At 38.4% G+C, this 17,840-nt stretch overlaps 1 protein-coding gene across 4 annotated transcripts in view; it reads left to right on the top strand.

The window, feature by feature from the left end:
• LOC6731663 (sodium/potassium/calcium exchanger Nckx30C) overlaps positions 1 to 17,703 on the top strand; it is a 31,567-nt gene extending 13,864 nt beyond the window's left edge. The window contains exons 3-8 of one of the 4 annotated variants that reach the window (XM_016178577.3): positions 2,268 to 2,496; positions 6,562 to 6,755; positions 9,208 to 9,282; positions 10,786 to 11,040; positions 11,300 to 11,436; positions 11,540 to 17,703. In XM_016178577.3, coding sequence (XP_016024355.1) covers positions 2,268 to 2,496; positions 6,562 to 6,755; positions 9,208 to 9,282; positions 10,786 to 11,040; positions 11,300 to 11,436; positions 11,540 to 11,780 — 1,131 coding nt within the window. In that variant the 3' untranslated portion in view covers positions 11,781 to 17,703. The remainder of the gene's footprint in view (positions 1 to 2,267; positions 2,497 to 6,561; positions 6,756 to 9,207; positions 9,283 to 10,785; positions 11,041 to 11,299; positions 11,437 to 11,539) is intronic. The other 3 variants (XM_016178575.3, XM_016178569.3, XM_016178567.3) reach the window with 3 other exon arrangements.
• Positions 17,704 to 17,840: the final 137 nt, after the last annotated feature.

Raw genomic sequence — 17,840 nt, 5'->3', positions numbered from 1 at the left:
GATCATTTGGTTAGCCACTCAGGTTGACAGGCGAAATTTCGAGCTGAGTCTTGATCTTGAGTTTTTTTTTGCAGTTACGTAGTGTGATTCATGCTGGACTTAAATAATTCATTATGTGATTTAAGCGCTTTGGTAAGGTAAATTGCCCCTCGTCTTTGTCTCCGAACGGTGATGAATTTTCGATATTATAAAATACTTTTGGGGTGATTTCATACACGACTGCAGCTAATATAGATAGTCTGTCATTAATTGCGTCTAATTGCACTGTCGAAATCAATCTGTGCGATCTGACAGCCCGCATCTTGGAACAGGTTCAAGGTGAATAATCCCCGAGGAGAGAGTTCTTTCTCTTGGGCATGAAAACTTGTGAGATATTCAACTCATTTCACAGGTGTATTCAAAATTTGCGTCAGTGGTTGCGATTAGTTTGAATTGTGAATGAGTGTGATTGGTCAGAAAACCCAGACCATTAGCTAGAGGCTACTTCGGCCGATCAACAACATGACTGGGCATTAATTAGCATTATAATCAGCCGCACTGGGGTAGTTCACCTGGGCACGAGCCACTTGTTAAGTCGACGAGATGGTGGTGTTGTTGGTGGTGATGGTGGTGATGGTGAGGGGTCTGAACTTGATTTGCCCTACACCTGCTTCACTTTCAGTTCCAGTTTCAGCAGCAGCTTCAGTCCAGTCGACTTATGAATGGGAGTTGTTACGAAAGACTCGTTCTGCGATCGGACTCATTTACACCACTACATAGTATATACTATATAGTATAAGCAGGCCAATTATCATATCGTTTCGTTTCCATTCATTCATTAGAGTACCCATTAGTCACCTACCGCCTCATTCAGTACACGTTTTAGATATTCGTAGCTATACGTTTAGTGCCTGCCTTGCATTGCATTAGTTAGACCCACCGATTTCGATCTAAAATCAAATTTATACCCCTCATCTGCCTGCGCTTCCTTCGCTAATGTGCCAACTATTAATTCGCATCAATTGAAAGTATTTTTCGGTTTCAGTTCTCCGACAAAGTTATTCCAAATGTTTTTGTGTTTTATCTGTTTCTTTTTGATTATAGTGAAGGCAAAATGAAATACAACAAAACTTCCCACTGCGCTTTGACAAATATCAATACAGATATAAAAAAAAATACAACAATATGTGTACATTTTGTTTTACAAAAGCAACTGAAAAAAAAATATGAAAAACAAAAAGAAAGTCATATAAAGCTTGTATGTATAAAACCCAACCAAACTGTTGCAACAGACAAACAGAAAAAATTTCCAACGACCAAAAACGAAAAGTGTTCATCTATACGTATTTTGTTTCCTCATCTTCGAACTTATCATTTTGATTTTGTAATATACGACTCATGTGTTTCACCTCTGTAAAGAGCCCAAGGTCTTTGGGGTCTCTTCCGAATACTTCCAAGATCGATCCATAGCACCTACTTTCCTTCTGTAAATAATGAAAGTGTTTTCCGCACCGATCGATATGATATGTTTATTTTGTTGCACAAAAACATTCAGAAACTCTATATATTTTGTACTGTTCAACATCCACTTTTGACAGTATGTCAAACAGCCAATCGAACCCAAGTTTCTGACTGTCGTCGATCTCTCTGATATATAATCCTCAGACTGTACTATACTCCATAGATCAGCTGCACAGTTTGATCGCAAGTGGTCCGTATATCGTAACGTATTTTGTTGGATGTTGTGGTAAACGATTGTTTGTTTTACCTTCCATTTTCCGTTTCGACATACCTTGAGTTCCTTATTTCGTTCACATTATCAGTTGATGTTTCCTGAGTTCTGTTCAGATATTGGCTCCCAACTTGCACTTACCGATTCGATTAGTTCGTAAGCCACACAAACAACTACAACAACAAGAACACCAATACCAAAACCAACACCACCAACAAGAACAAGTACAACAACAGCTACAGATACATGCGACAATAGAAAAAGAAACCAAAAGCTACACTCAACTGTAAATTTATACAAATTGCAATAATAAACTTTTCTTCTTCTTCTTTTCACCTTTTTCTCGAAATATGCTTACCATAAAATAACTAAACATTACACCGCTCTCTCGAAAAATACCACAACTCGAAAAACTCAACCGAATCAAAAACAAAAAACCAAAAAAAAAAAACCCAATCCGAAACCGTAACCGTTACCCGATAAACCCGATACCGAAACCGATACCGTAACCGCAAACCCATGCCACCCACCGTTCTCTCCGTTCCTTCACCTGCAGGGTAATGCGGCCAACTCCTCGGAAACATCGATGGCCACCCAGCCGGGCGGCTCCGTAACATCGCGGGCGGCCAGCGAAACCCGCTCGGGTCCGCCCGGATCGAGCAATGCGGGCGCCACAGGTAATAGCAGCGGCGGGGGCGGCACCTCGGGTAGTACTCAGACCGGTGCCAAGTTCCGCCACGGCCTGTTACAGCTAATGATACACACGATAGATCCACTACACGATGGTAAGTTCGTTGAGTTGCCACAGTGTGTTTTGCACAAGTCAAGCCAAATGCCAAAAAAATGCAAAGAACCAAAAAAAAAAAGAATGCTACTAAAAGTCCCCATAACGAAGTACCCCGATACCCGGCTTACCATTAACCACCCAGAGCTCCCCAACCACAATCCCGATTCCGAAGCCACTCCAGCACTGATAAGCAAATTGTACAAATCAAAAAGAAATACATTTTTGAATAGAATACTCTTAACTTATATTCATTATGATGCCTTCGTAAATACCATCGCACTTAAGCAATGAATTTGAGAGCTGTTATACATGGCGTATGAGTAATATTCTTGTAAGTTTCCCTTAAAGTCATATTCATAGTCATGAAAACCTTTGAATAAATGTAACGATAAAAAAAATGTTTCATAGCTTTTCTATGATTAAATTTGTATATGTTTCCGATAGATCAAATTAAACAATGAATCTCCATTTACAATTTGTGGCTCAGTGCATTCCAAATCCGCCACGCTTACATCCAAAATAAGATAAATACAAATGCAATAACATCCAGAACTCTACTCTATACTATATACTATACTATATATACTTACTACCTGTACCTGTTATCTATATCTGTTCTAAAGTAAAAATTGTTATAAATTCAGTTTCCCGTTTTGTGTTCGGGTTACCCTAAAATTCTGTGTAAATTCAGTATTCCTTCTAATTGGATGTTTGACTTGCCAGCCAGAAGTTACTTTCGCTCATCCTTCCACTTCTGCTGCTCTACCCAATTACTGTTTCTGTTTCTGTATCTATATCTGTATCTATATCTGTATCTATATCTATATCTATGTCTATGCTCCGATTTCCACTCGTACTTCCATTTCACATTTGCGTTGCGTTGTTGCCTTTCAGTTCGGTTCGGTTTGTTTTGTTTTTCTTTCAATTTGGTTTTGGCTTTCGTTGGCTTTGGTTCACTTTTTTAATGGCGACCTTGGAGCCACTTACCTAATTAGCACGCCAGGCCCAGACGTTCCGTCGACTAGAATTAGCACCAAAAGCAAGAAACAAGAAGAATAATAAAAATAGGGGAAAAATAGGAAGGCGGCGCAATTGACAGCACTAACCCTTTGATTTCGGGTGGGGCAGGAAGAGAAAAGGTCATCGCGATATTGTTACTGCCCCACCATTGAATAGATTCTGCAGTTCTGAAAAGTTTCCAATCGAACCGGCACCACTTTCCACCATTGATTTTGGTGCGGATCGAGTGTGGCTACTGAAAATACCATGAATATGTAGGAAAGGCGTCGTCAGTGTCGTTGCCACGGCAATGGCCCACAGAAAACTAAACGAATCGAATCGAATCGAAATGAGGCAGCTCAGGGGCGTGTTCGCCAAGGCTCGCAGGTGCCAAGTGTTAGAATTCGTGTAGCTCCAAGTGGGCCTACCTCAACCATTAGATATGTGCTAATTTATTACAGGGTCTTTAAAGCCACAGATACAACAATTTGGTTTCAAATCAAGAGATGTTTACTAAATACATTTAGACAGAACTTTGTAGTAGATGGGCAAATACATAGTATATTAACACATTGCTTGCAGGAGCTAAACTAATTAATGCAATTAAATTGTCTGGAATATATTAACTCATTGTTTACTGACAGCTGAGTTTTCAATTCGAAAATTCCCCATTTAAATTGATCGGATGATTCAGTCAGTTGGAAGCTAATGCGGATCTTAGTTTAAGATTATTAGATCGGGCCACAAGGGTTTAATCCTTTGCCTTCAGTTGCAATTGCTTCACGAATACGCTACTTACTTACGTTCGGCTTTGTTTTTCATTTTGTTGCAAACAAGAAAACCAAAATATAAAACAATAAAAGCAGAAAAACAAACAAGAAAAAAGAAACCAAAATAACGAAAATATTTTATGTTGTTCAATGTCAGTTTGGAGTTACATTTATATCAATATACCTATATATATATATACATATGCGTTATATATCTAGCATAGAGAACTTATAGTTGCAAATTCCTAGAGTTTGTTCGCGCAGTTCAATGGCATACTTACTAGATAAATTCACTGCAGATACAAAGATACATTGCAGGTTTAATATATGCCATAGTTCGAGTACCTATGCCATTGAATGCTGGATTGAGTTGAGTTTGACGCGTGACAAAAACAAAACAATTTATACTGTACATATATTAACTATGCGTTTTTAGTGTTGTATGTGTTAAATGTAATCATTATCGTAATTGTAATTGAAATTGTAATTGGTTAGCAACTAGTGCAATTGGCTCGCAGCAAAGCAGCTCAAAATCGGCTTCGACTTGGACTAGGGGCTCAGATTCAGACTCAGACTCATACCATATAGTACATATTTAATACTATACACCCATCCACACTCCACACCCGAGTAGATAGAAAACTATTTAAACTATTAGCGAGCTGCGACTGCATGTGCGACTAGTCGAGCTTGTTTCAGGTTGTTTTTGCATAGGTCGGATCGCTTTTTGTCACTGGAATGTTCGTCATATATTGTTTATATGTGTGTTTCTTTCGGCTCGATATGCTCGTGGCATGGGAATTGTGTTTTTGGGCCTGCATTCGGTGGAAATCCGGCAGAGACGGGCGGAAATCATCATTTTCCAACCTCCGATGGCAATGATCTCGATAGATCTGTATAATGGCCCTGCCACTTCGGTTAATTACCAGTTCAGTTAAGAGCAACCCAAATCGCAAGTCCCATCGCGAACTAGTTAGACATGCTTTTGCTCAGTTATCAGTATGAGCATGTTCTTCTCTAGGTCTGTATTAAAACCAAAGATAGTCATAGCGATACTTTTAAGAGTCCCCTTAAGAATTCATCCACCGCGACACATACATACGACCCATAGATAAGTAAGCTAAGCTTAGTCGTAAGTCAGACGGAATCGTGAACATATATACACACATATGTATATGTATATAAAGAAATGCTAGAAAAAGGGGTCTTTCGAATGTAGCCATTTAGTCAGATGGTCCCCTGAGAAAGTGTAAATTCCAAAAAAGAGAACTTCACGCCGCATTGACAACAAAAAACCGAATTGAATCGAATCGAAATGAACTGAAATGAATTGAATTGATACCCATCAGAACACCCCGTCCGATCCCCAAGCATCATCGAAAAACAGATCAAAATCTTGAATATTTAATCAGCTCCTAGTGCAAAACACAAGTTCACACTCAATAGATCGAATCGGATTGATTCAGAGACAAAAGTTAGACCAAAAACCCATGAGAATCTGACACGGTAAATATTAGTAGTGTTTTCTAGTATAGATCCTAGTTACTTATAGTCCTAGTCATAGTTCTAGTCAGCTTACGAACCCCTCCCCTCTGCTGTCCGCTCTCCGCTCTCTGCTCTCCCCGCTCTCTTCCGCTCTACTCTGTCATACCCCGTACTCTACTCTATAGACTAGACTGTACCCCCTAGCTAAATAACTTACTCAAGCAACCTCCAAATGCTGTCTCGCAACTGACATCAACATTTTGTATAAAATATTTTCAATATACATATAGACATATATTTGCGTATATGAACGATCCAATCCAACCCCCTAAATGAGTGAATTTGATTGTAAATTAAATGATCTAAGAAAGAAACTAAATCTGAAAATGAAACTCGTAACTGGGTTAATTCGTTTATTTCTGATTTTAATCGATGCAATTTTATTCTTTCTTTTTCTTCTTTTTTTCTTTTGATTTTTCGCAAAAATAAAAATACCAAACCAAAAAAAATATATCAAATAAAAATAAACACTTGGATTTTGCGTTCAAAACTCAATTCGTTGTGTGCCAACAAAAAACCGAATATCGAATATCGAATACCGAATTCCGAATACCGAATACCGTAACCGCACACACAACAACCAAATACTACAACGACAACACCGCTACTCGCTACTCGCCACACACCAACACCACCAACACCTCACTCGTGTTTTGTGTACCAACAAACAATAAACAATAAACAAAAACACTGCATTATTTATCGAAACACCCGCAAAAAAAAAACCACACACAATTACAATGACAAAGATGATGTTCCAGGCAAAGTGGACGAGAAGGCGACGCAGCTGCACGCCATCGCCTCGCTGAAGGTGTTGCTGGATGCCACCAAACCACAGCGCGGTGGTGCCACCACCTCGGCGGCCAACCACGTCAAGATCAACCTCAAGGAGACCACGCTCGCCGATCGTCCCAATGGGAACATCGACACCACCCTCGACTCGGTAAGTGCCCCATGACCATTTCCGTTTCGGCCCCATTGTAATCCGTACGATGTGCTAATGATATGATGCTCATGATTTTCCTTAGGCATGTCTTTTCGTTTCGAATAACCATTGATTTGATTTGAGTTTTCGGTTTCCTTGTGCTTTCGTTACAAACTGATTGATTGTGTCACACAAAATGCGCTGCATTCTTCATACAAGCAACAAATCGGATAAGTTATTATAAATCGGACATCTGAATATCGTAATTTGGAAAATAGGCGGAACTTTAAAAACGTTCGCGGTAAAAGAGTAAAATCCCTTTTAAAGCATATTATCGAATATCATAGGTCAATATCGTAAACTTAATTGTTTTAAATCGGACTCTTATCAATTCGAAGCGTTAATTATATTTCCAGACAGAGTTTAGCGACCAGTTCAAGCGACCTACAAAAATATATGTACACACCATTTTCCAATTCTAGCTGTTGGCATGATTCCTTTACATTGCTAATCGATTGATTGATTGAGCAACTGATTGGTTAACTGATTGATGCAACGTTTGAACTGATTCTAAACTGAACCATGGTGTGTTTTTTAATCCCCACCTAAATATATGTTTTGATGTATACTCTTTCCCAATTCTTTCTTATGTGTTCCCTTGATCGTTTCCGGTTCGAAAATGTGAAATTCCTAAGTGTGTAGGCCCGACAAGCGAAAATAATCAAAAAACCAAAAAGATCTGTCAGTGTGTTTATGCAACGTTTATGTGTGACTTTTTATGGATTTTTATTTCCTCCTTTAACCTTACCTTTACTTAAACTAATCAACGATTTGTGCCTCGATTCTTTTCCATACAACTGTTCAACCCACCCATCCCCACCACACACACACACACACTTCTCTACCGCACACACCCACACCACACACACACACACTACATACACGCCTCAACTTTCCTCCTGTCCGCCTCTCAACTTTCTTTCGTTCTGTTTGTGTATGTTTATCTCCCTTACTTTCGGAGTATCTTCATGCCCCCATCTTACCACCCTCCATCCATTTCTATCGAACTATCTATCTATCTATATCTCTGTGTGTGTTTTGTCTTGCCCAGATTAAGAAGAGCTAATTCGGAATAGTGAAATTTTTGCATACTCTTATACCGTATGACCCATTTGGAACTCATTTGCTTTGTGTCTTTACCTAATTTCGTTTATCGTACCTAGCGTTGAACCATCCACAAAAACATCAACAGTAATACCCAACAAATAACAATAACCGATGAGTACCAAAGTCGTTACAGTGCCTTGCATATTATAATTTCCATTCATAATTCACTAATGCGCGATGTAGTCATTATTTCAATGCAAAGTAGCTGCGCCCAAAAACCACCGATCACCACACCCACCCACACAGCGTGTGTGCCCGCATATCGTAACTCGCATATTGTAATCGCTGGCATTTTGTTAACGCGAACATTTTTATGCATAGGCGCAAGCACTTGGCTTTGGCCCCCCATCAGCAAAAGCAGCAGCCTTAGTAGCATTGCATTCCGGATGCTCATTGCGGGCACAATATACCCTACCTCTAGCAGAGGGTCACCAAGTTCCGTCATCCGTTCGAGGAGCAATTGTATCCTAGTCTGTCTTGAAGCTGAGGTTACACGGTGCATGCATGTTCGATACGATCAAATTTTAAACATGTAGCTGATTCAACGTGTAAACTCAGCTCTATGTTGGTTGTACACGATGAAGCAGTAAATTTGGTTATTCTGCACAGAGTGACCAAATCAGCAATAACCGCAGCATCCTTTACAGCCTAACCTAATTTCAAAAGTACAACTCCATCTGCAAGGGTGTTTCGACTTCGGCTTGCCGTTAAGCATCCCGCTTCCTAGTCGGTTATTAATTACATTCTTTTCATTTGATTTATGCAAAGATCACAAAGCAAACAAACAAAATTCTGAGGTGCTGACTCGCCTCAATTACTGCGACCTCATTTGAATTCGACTCACAATTAGACAACAACATGGCTGGCCGCAAAGGCCGCTTAAACCGAATTTTCCGAGTTGGGCTTCTGGTCTTGAAGAAAGTAAAAGAATATCCTTACAAAAAATATACAACACAGTGTTACCCACGACCAGCAAATTGTGTTTGTGTTTCCACTCTTTCCCGATCCGTATGTGTTTGTTACGTAATTCCCGAATACCCACACTTCTACTAAACATTGTGAACAGCCTTCTTTCCAAAACTATCTATCTGTCTACTCCCCCAAAAAAGTCTTCTACTTTTCTAACAGCCTAAGTTTTAATCAAAGTTTTATTTCCATAACTGATCTGATTCTATGGACTTGGCCCTGGACTTGGTCCAAAACCTTATGTTTGAAAATCGCTATATATACTTATAAATGTGTACTCTTCTCCCAAAAACTTGTCATATAAATTTATAAAAATATCTTGAACAATCAACTAAAGCCATCGTTGAGTGGTCGACGTCCTAGCTGGATTGAGCAGAGGGTCAAAATTCAGACACGCAAATTTAGCATCAAAGTTAGTTTCATAAACAATTTTTATTGATCTCTCTTATCTATCTCTCTCTATATCTATCTAACTTCGCTCTTCTATATATTGCATACAATCTTTACTTTTATATTTTTTGCAACAAATTTATAGTAAACGAAAATGTTTTTTTTTTCTACTCAATAACAAAGAAAATATCTGACAATTGCACGCGAGTCGTACACAAAAGCTCCTTGGCAGTGGCCTCTTGAGAAAAAATCGGGGATAAGCACAGTCGTATTCAGAATTTGTTAAAAAATATTTAGGTATTTGGGAAACAGCCTAAAACATTATTGACTCATTTTTTTATATGTCAAATAGTTTTATTTATATCGTTTCACCGATAAGTCCGTCCATTCTATGTATAGAAATCGTAAATGAAATCAGCTCTTGTTGAGTGATGATTAATTCTGAATGCCCAGAATGTCAGGTTCAAAAACCGCAGGGTGGTCAATGACTAACCCATATCAATCAGTTTATAAAACAGAGTAAAATACACTGGGAACAGTTGGGAACAGCTGGGAAACTTGAGTTACTGGCCAGGAGCGTGAGGTGTAGACCGCAGTTAAATTTCCACTTAGTTGATGCATTTGCAAAGCTTCTGAGTATCATCACCCACTAAAACAAAAAAACACACATTGTTGCTTTTGTGAAAAACACACAAGTATATTTCGAGTAGCATTAGTCTTAGTGATATGAAACCTAGACCTCTAGACACTTCTTTTAACCAGTTTTACTTTCTACTTTTGTTCACCATTGATCGACCTTGTAGACCTGTGCCTGTGTGTTGTTGCACTTGCAAGTCTAACTTGAGCATGTCCACTGTACCAATGCACCACTGTAGTACCACTGTACTTGCGATGCTGGTAGAACTCTGCACGTTTTAAGTCTTACCATCTCTCTGAGCACAAGTATCAGTATCGTAACCTAATTGTAGACCCGCTAGAAAGTAAGTGCACCCCTTGAACTTACCACACTCGTACTACCACACTAAGTATCTCGATCGAACCGACACCGAACCCACTTAGATACCGCCAAGCAAGCTCTAAACGCCTGTCCACCCAGTGAAATAAGAACCCAAACAAACCAAACTTAATCAAACTAAGTCAAACAACATCGTTTCGTATCTAATTGCAAGCCCGAAAGCGAAGCAAAATTTGTACTATGACAAAAGCTGTTACCCCGTAACCGACTCATGACCATCTGTAAACATGGCTCAGAACGCATTTCACCTCAGAACCCGACGTCGAAATATCAATCAAACGCCACCGAGTTTCGCTCGAATCACTCACTACTACAACTACACTCCCACCCACATTTTTACTATATATTTTATACAACAAATTCCGTATTACTCGTACATATTGAATATTATAAATATAAATATATATATATATACCCATATACTACGGCTAATACTAAATACTAACAGACTTCAGTCGAGTTCGGTCCAAGTCGCTAATCGCCAATCTCTCCCTTTGCCTTGACCAAAAGGCACCCGAAATCGAGGATGAGCCGGAACCACTGAGCATGGCCTGGCCGGACACGGCGCGGAAGCGGCTCACCTACGTCCTGGTGGCCCCGCTCCTGGTGCCCATGTGGCTTACACTGCCCGACACGCGGACGCCGCGCGGCAAGCGCTTCTTTCCGGTCACCTTCATTGGCTCCATCGTGTGGATAGCGGCCTTCTCCTACCTGATGGTCTGGTGGGCCAACGTGGCCGGCGACACGGCGCGCATTCCGCCCGAGGTACAATCACCAAAGAATATAATCACCATACATTTAACTTGGTGCCTTCAAATAATCAAAATTTAAGCAATTGGCAGAGCAATTTTATTCCCAGAAAAATACAAAAACATTTATCCTGATTTTATTTTTAGAAATATAACTAGGAAAACCCTAGCCATGATTCGTGTGATTCATTATAGTGTACGAAAAGCTTAATGCGTATGAATAGTGTACCTTCTGCTGATTAACCCTCTACCCTCTGTTCTCTCCTCCCCGATAGGTCATGGGTCTGACCTTCCTGGCGGCGGGCACCTCCATTCCGGACTTGATTACCTCGGTGATTGTGGCACGCAAGGGATTCGGCGACATGGCCGTGTCCAGTTCGGTGGGCAGCAACATATTCGACGTGACCGTGGGGTGAGTATTGGGCATCCGGCCACAGTGGACGAGAACTAGAAGCGAAACTAACCGGATATGTTGAATACCCTTTGCCATACATCCATCCCCCACTCCTCGCCAGACTGCCGATACCGTGGCTGCTGTACGGCATCATCTATGGGGCGCCCGTCGAGGTGAACTCGGTGGGCATGGTCTGCTCCATAACCATCCTGTTTATGATGCTGGTGTTCGTGGTGATGTCGATCGCCTGCTTCCGCTGGCGCATGAACAAGGGGTTGGGCTTCACCATGTTTCTGTTGTATTTTGCCTTTGTCGCCGTGTCGCTGATGTTCGAATACGACGTGATCACGTGCCCCTTTTAAACAAGGGGCAGGGGCAAAGACAAAAGCGGGCAATAGTTACCGAGTTACCCGGCTGTCGCGCCATCGAGCTACCGAGCCAGCAAGGATACCTGCCAAGGATATCTGGATGCCGCCGAGGACGAGACGAGGACCCCCGTCAGCCTCACACCCAATTAGCTAAATTATATACAAGCAAATTAATGGATGATAAACAAATTAATTAACAGTGGACTAAAGCTAAATAATCGAATTGTTAAACAGACAGACGAACAGACATGCAGACAAACTCACTCACAGTACACACAAACCACAACACACACACACATGTAAAAGCGATACTGAATTAACGAAATCGAAAACTTAACGTTAACAAAATGCGAGTTAGTTAGTGCCAGCGTTTCTTTTTCGAAAGACATTTACTTTAAAGTGTTTAGCGCAGCTTTTTAACGCAAGCAGCCCCCTATCCTATCCTTAACTCTACGAATCTTTGCTCCCAACTATCGTATCTATCTGCGACCTAATACCAAAACTAGCGAGAAGGAAACACGACAATGGCTAATGGCTTCCCAACCACTTACTAACTATCTACCTAACGTTTGGGTTTTAACTACAAGCATAAGAAACCAGCATACCAGGCGTATGTATCAACAAATATATATGAATATCTCGGCACAAGGCACCTATATCCTATATACGGTATGATATGATATGATACGATACGATAAAGAAAAGCAGCCTCCAAAATTTGTGTTGAGCTCTTTCGGTTCGATCGATCGAGCAGAAGCCTTTCATTTGCGTGCTCTAACTAAGATTTCTCCTAAAAGCTTTATCCAGAGCCTATCTAAACTCTATCTAGTTTACGACTTATACATAATACTTATATATCCACTCACACGCACACTTACATGGCATACTATATATTGACCTGTATTGATTAAGTGATAATTTGCGTACTTATTGAGCAAGCAAGCAAGCGAACAAATCGAAAACTCTCAAAGTTAGCTACAGTTGTGCTCGAATTCAACGCTAAATCGAAGCGAATGTAGGGCTTTAAGCAATTTGCTAACGAGCATTTGCCACACATCCAGACCAGATCATTATGATATGATTATCGATTACACTGATTCCAGTCCGATGCTAATTCTAATTCTAATTCTAATTCTAGTTATGATTATGATTCTAGTTCTGATCCCGTTTCTAGTCCTAATTCTAATTCTGATTCATGTTGGCGTGTAGGAGGAGCAGAGTTTAAATTTAACTTTAAATTGAAGCCATATTTATTATAGACTACTTCAAATCCAAAACCAAAACCAAAAACCAAAAGCCTAAGATAAAAAACCAAAAAAAAAAAAGAAACTAATTTCATATACTTTTTGCTTAATGAAGTCCCCCAAGTACATATATATGAGCATATTAACGTATTTATATATAAACGACATATAAGACGATATTTAACGAAACAAAACAAAATCAACTTGCTCTCTTTATTTAGAAGGTACGTAACATTTTTCTAAACTAAAACTAAAACCCTAAACTCGTAAAACCAAGTGGCCGCAAAACCGTTGAAATGCAAATGGAAAAGAAACCCAAATAATTTAACATAAAACGCATACATATATACACCTTAATATAAACATACTTATATATAAATATATATATATTTTATATATACCAGAAGATAACTTACTATATATATATGCAACTATACTTAAGTAGGCAATGTATCTAACGGATATCCAGACGTTTGCATATGGCTCGCAGTCAAGTTAAGGAAGCGACAAGACAAGACAAGATACAGATACAAGATACAGACACAGATACAGATACAAACACACACAAACACTCAGAACAGAAAGCAATAATTTTTATTACCAGTGAACTTAGAGGATTCAGCAGTGGCATGGCACTATATGCATACTCCTATATGTACGACATGCGAATCTCACTGCGAAATTGCGAACATCAAGACCCACAAGCAGTTGTAACGCATCGGAAATAATTATATATGCATTCACATTCGCTGAATTATATGCTGTATCTACTGAACAATGCGATGTGCACATGCAAATGCAGAATGCCGAATTAACGTAACTAAGTGGCTGCTCTTACACCCCATGGGTGCAGTGCATTCGATTGCACACAGATATAAATATAAATAAATGATAATATTAAATATGCATGTAGGATATGGACAGGTCGGAGGTCACAGCAGAACAGCAGAACCGGAAGAGCGCAGGAGCGACGCGATTGTCACAGGGAACGAGGTGGAGACATTGTATAAAACTCGAACGAGACTTACATCACACCCTCTCCACATAGAAGACACAACATCCTTTCATCAGCGAAAGAGTAACCCAGTACCAATCCAGCGGAAAGTTGGCTGAGAACTTCTTAAGGGTCATCTAAGACCTTGAATACTTTTCATTTACTCTATATCGGATAATTTGGAAAATGTATTTGTACCTACTACTTTGACTCTCAATCTTTCAATCTTACTACTTTCTAAGAAAATGTACCCTTAGACGCCTAATTTTCGTTGACTATATATAATTTTTAAAACTATATATTGAAATGCCCTATTCTGTCCTAATCACTTCGTAAACCTCCTACTTGTGTATCTCAGCCACTCCAAGCATTTCTCACTGTAGCTCTTAATTCCAAAAGTGTCGACTTTAGTCCTTCTATATTGGATATATGTATCCCAACTAGCAAGCTCACTTCTCACGAGTAGATTGCCTTGGTCGCCAGGCTTTAACAGAGACAACTTCCAAGAACAAACAACAAATTAACTTAAACTTTTATACATGCTGTATGTTAAACTAAAGACAACAAAGGATAGCAGAAACTAAATCGAATAGAAAACCTTTAAAAAAATATCTTCCAAATTAACTTTAAAACCAAGTCATATTTATTATATAAAATAAAATACTTGAGAACGAAACACTCTCACACTTAACTACATCTTATTAGAACCTAACGAGAAAATGGAAAAGCACACCCAGCAATTACTTGTACTGAAAATTTCCCTCACACACACACACCCCCACTCACATCTGAGCTATCACACCCATACACGTGCATTTAAACATATCGCGCCGATTTTCTATCTACAAAAGCCAATATTCCGAGAGGAAAACCGAACAGAATTGAAAACTAAGATAACACGATTATTCCCAGAAACTTCTTTCACTTCCAAATGGAAGTTTAGAAAATTTATAATACCCAATATAAACCACAAAATCCCCAATTCCCCTTCATCCCTTCATCAAATCTTCATCAAAAAGCGCACACACCACACAAAATTGTCGAATGGCGTTGAAGTCTCGCTTTAAAGCAACGTAAATAAGAGGAAATATATACAAGAAACATATATATTTAAAGATATATATATATGAAATTGTTATGGTTATAGATTTTTAACAAGTTGAATAATTGCGTAAAAGTAAAAGTGAAACAAAAACACAAAAAAATTGTTGAAACATTAGCAAAAGCGTTCATAAAACATAAACGAAGCGTAAGGAAGGTAATAATAATAACGATAAAACGAAACAGAACAAACCAAATCGAATCGAAAGATATAGTAATGCTATATATACTTTATGAAATATTTAACTATGAAAATAAAAATCATTGTTTGAAATTAAAGTGAAAAAAAGTAAACTTAAAAAAAGAACAAAAAAAAAAACAAATTTTGTGTTTGCTAATTTTGTGTCCACAAACAAATTTTGAGTTTGCAGAAAATCCAACCGTAAGTATATCCAATTGATTGTTTGTTTTAAACGTAATTGGCATGATTAGATGATATTCAATGTTCGATGTTTTCAATATCAAATAAAATTAGCAAACACAAGCACAGACCATTCGGATGCATTTCTAGAGATCTGATCTGATCTGGCCCAATACTAATCACGCCCTCGAGTCAATCACCAAATACAATCGTCTTGATCAGAAAAACCGATATACCACGTAACGTCTACGAGAATAAACGAACGAGCACATAATCATTGATTTCAGCTTTAAATAATCTACGAACTAGACCTAAACCGTATATGGGACACTTGGATATTTATTAACTTTTATATACGAGTATATGTACCATATAGCATATACATACATACCAGATACCATATAGCGAATAGAACATAGCGGGTTTGTGCGATCACACGCCCCAAATGGATTACTTTTTTAATACTTAATACGATTACGAAAACAAATAGAACACGTGAAATGCAATGTATGCAATACTTATATTCAATTATACAATATTTAGAGAACGTTTCAAGTTGCGTCCGTTGTTTAGGCAGAGAATCACAGAAAACAATAACTTTTCAGCGGCTTCGATTTGATTTCGATTTGATATTTCGTTCGATATGCGGAAACCAAACGATTACCAATTAACGATTAAACGAAAATGCAAGCATGAAGCAAATATATGATATATGTATGAATCCAGTAAAAAGTAATAGTTAACATATTGGTAGACTAATTTAAAGATTTTATAGCGTTTTCAAATTTATAAGTGTATAAACCGGATGCGTTTATTATTTGTAATGCCAGCGATCAGCCGACCGACATCGGATGTCAGCAGATATAGCGCGTGAACATATAGCCGTCGTGTGTAATACAATTATCATTACCCACCAAAATACGTATATTTTCCGTTGTTGAGTTTCGATCGTTGTAATTTTGAATTTTACCTTACAAATGTGTATTTTTTCGGGACAAACACAAGCGGACCGATCGATACGATACTGGCATGTAATTAGTGCAGACGGGTGTGTAATTTTAATAGCGAACAATGAGAGTATTATAATAACAGACATTAATTTTAACAACTGATACGCTTCTAGCACATAAGATTGTACAAATGATTTATATGAATAATACGATAAACCATGAAAGAAAAACAGAAAACGAGAGCTAAAGTCAGTTTAGTTCAGATATTCAGTTCAGTTCAGTCTAAAAATATAATTGAAACCCACTTCTTACTCATCAAATGAGTAGATTCCCCCACACCCAAAGATTCCAATACCATGCTGAACTCACTTTATCTCTGTAACGAACCATACATAGAGAGCTCGAACGATAAATACTTACAAATGTATGTATGGTGTAATACATCGAGTTATTTACTTTATACAAGTACGTCTAGTTAACGACATTTAGATTTTATACAAAACACACCCAGAAACACGCAGTCATTCGATTCCCGACTCCAGCAACCGAACCAAATTCACCAGTATACCGTATACCCATCAGTTAATGGAGATCATCAAAATCGAGCATGGAGAGAAGGCAAATCAAATATATAGTCAATTTCTAACGATACATGCAAACATATATGGCTGGCACTCAAGATATACATACATATATATAAACCAAACGTATATGAAGTTATATAAAGCATTTTAAGGATCGTAAACTGGAGAAGTCGCAGAGTAGAGCGGGGCGAATGCCCCAAAAACCTTATGTAAATCAAAACGAAGCTATAGCGAATAAACCGAAATGTTAACTAGTTATTTAGGTGAAATATACAACAAACCACACTCAGATGCAGGATGCGAGATGCAGATGCAAATGCAGATACAGATACATTTACATCGAACCGTTAACAAGGCTTTGAAAGCTCAGAAGAATCACTCAAGCAGACACTCAAGAACACGACACAAGGACACGAATGTTCAAAAAAAAGCAGAGTTGTAGAAGAGCCGCCGCAAACGAGAAAGGGCCGTTTAATAAACTTTTGTTATCAAGCAAGACAGCATAACGAAATGCGACTGCAGTAAGCACGTGGCGAAAACAAAAACGAAGTTAATGTTCAAACTAACTAATATATAACGAATATTATATAATACAACAAACTTAGACTGTATGTTATTTTCTCAATACAATACCTATAAAAAACAATAAAAACAGATTCAATAAAATGAGTTATCCAATGGCACCATGCGCGTGTTAATCTTTACTTTCTTTACCAGGGTTATTATATTTAAAATTTCACTTTTATTTAACGTTTTGTTCAAATATTTAAATTTGATTTTAAATAGAAATAGCTGTTACTTATCGATATATCGAAATTTT

Source organism: Drosophila simulans, chromosome 2L (assembly GCF_016746395.2).
Source record: "Drosophila simulans strain w501 chromosome 2L, Prin_Dsim_3.1, whole genome shotgun sequence".
In the NCBI taxonomy this organism is placed as follows: Eukaryota; Metazoa; Arthropoda; class Insecta; order Diptera; family Drosophilidae; genus Drosophila; species Drosophila simulans.
This window is presented reverse-complemented; position numbering and strand designations above follow the sequence as displayed.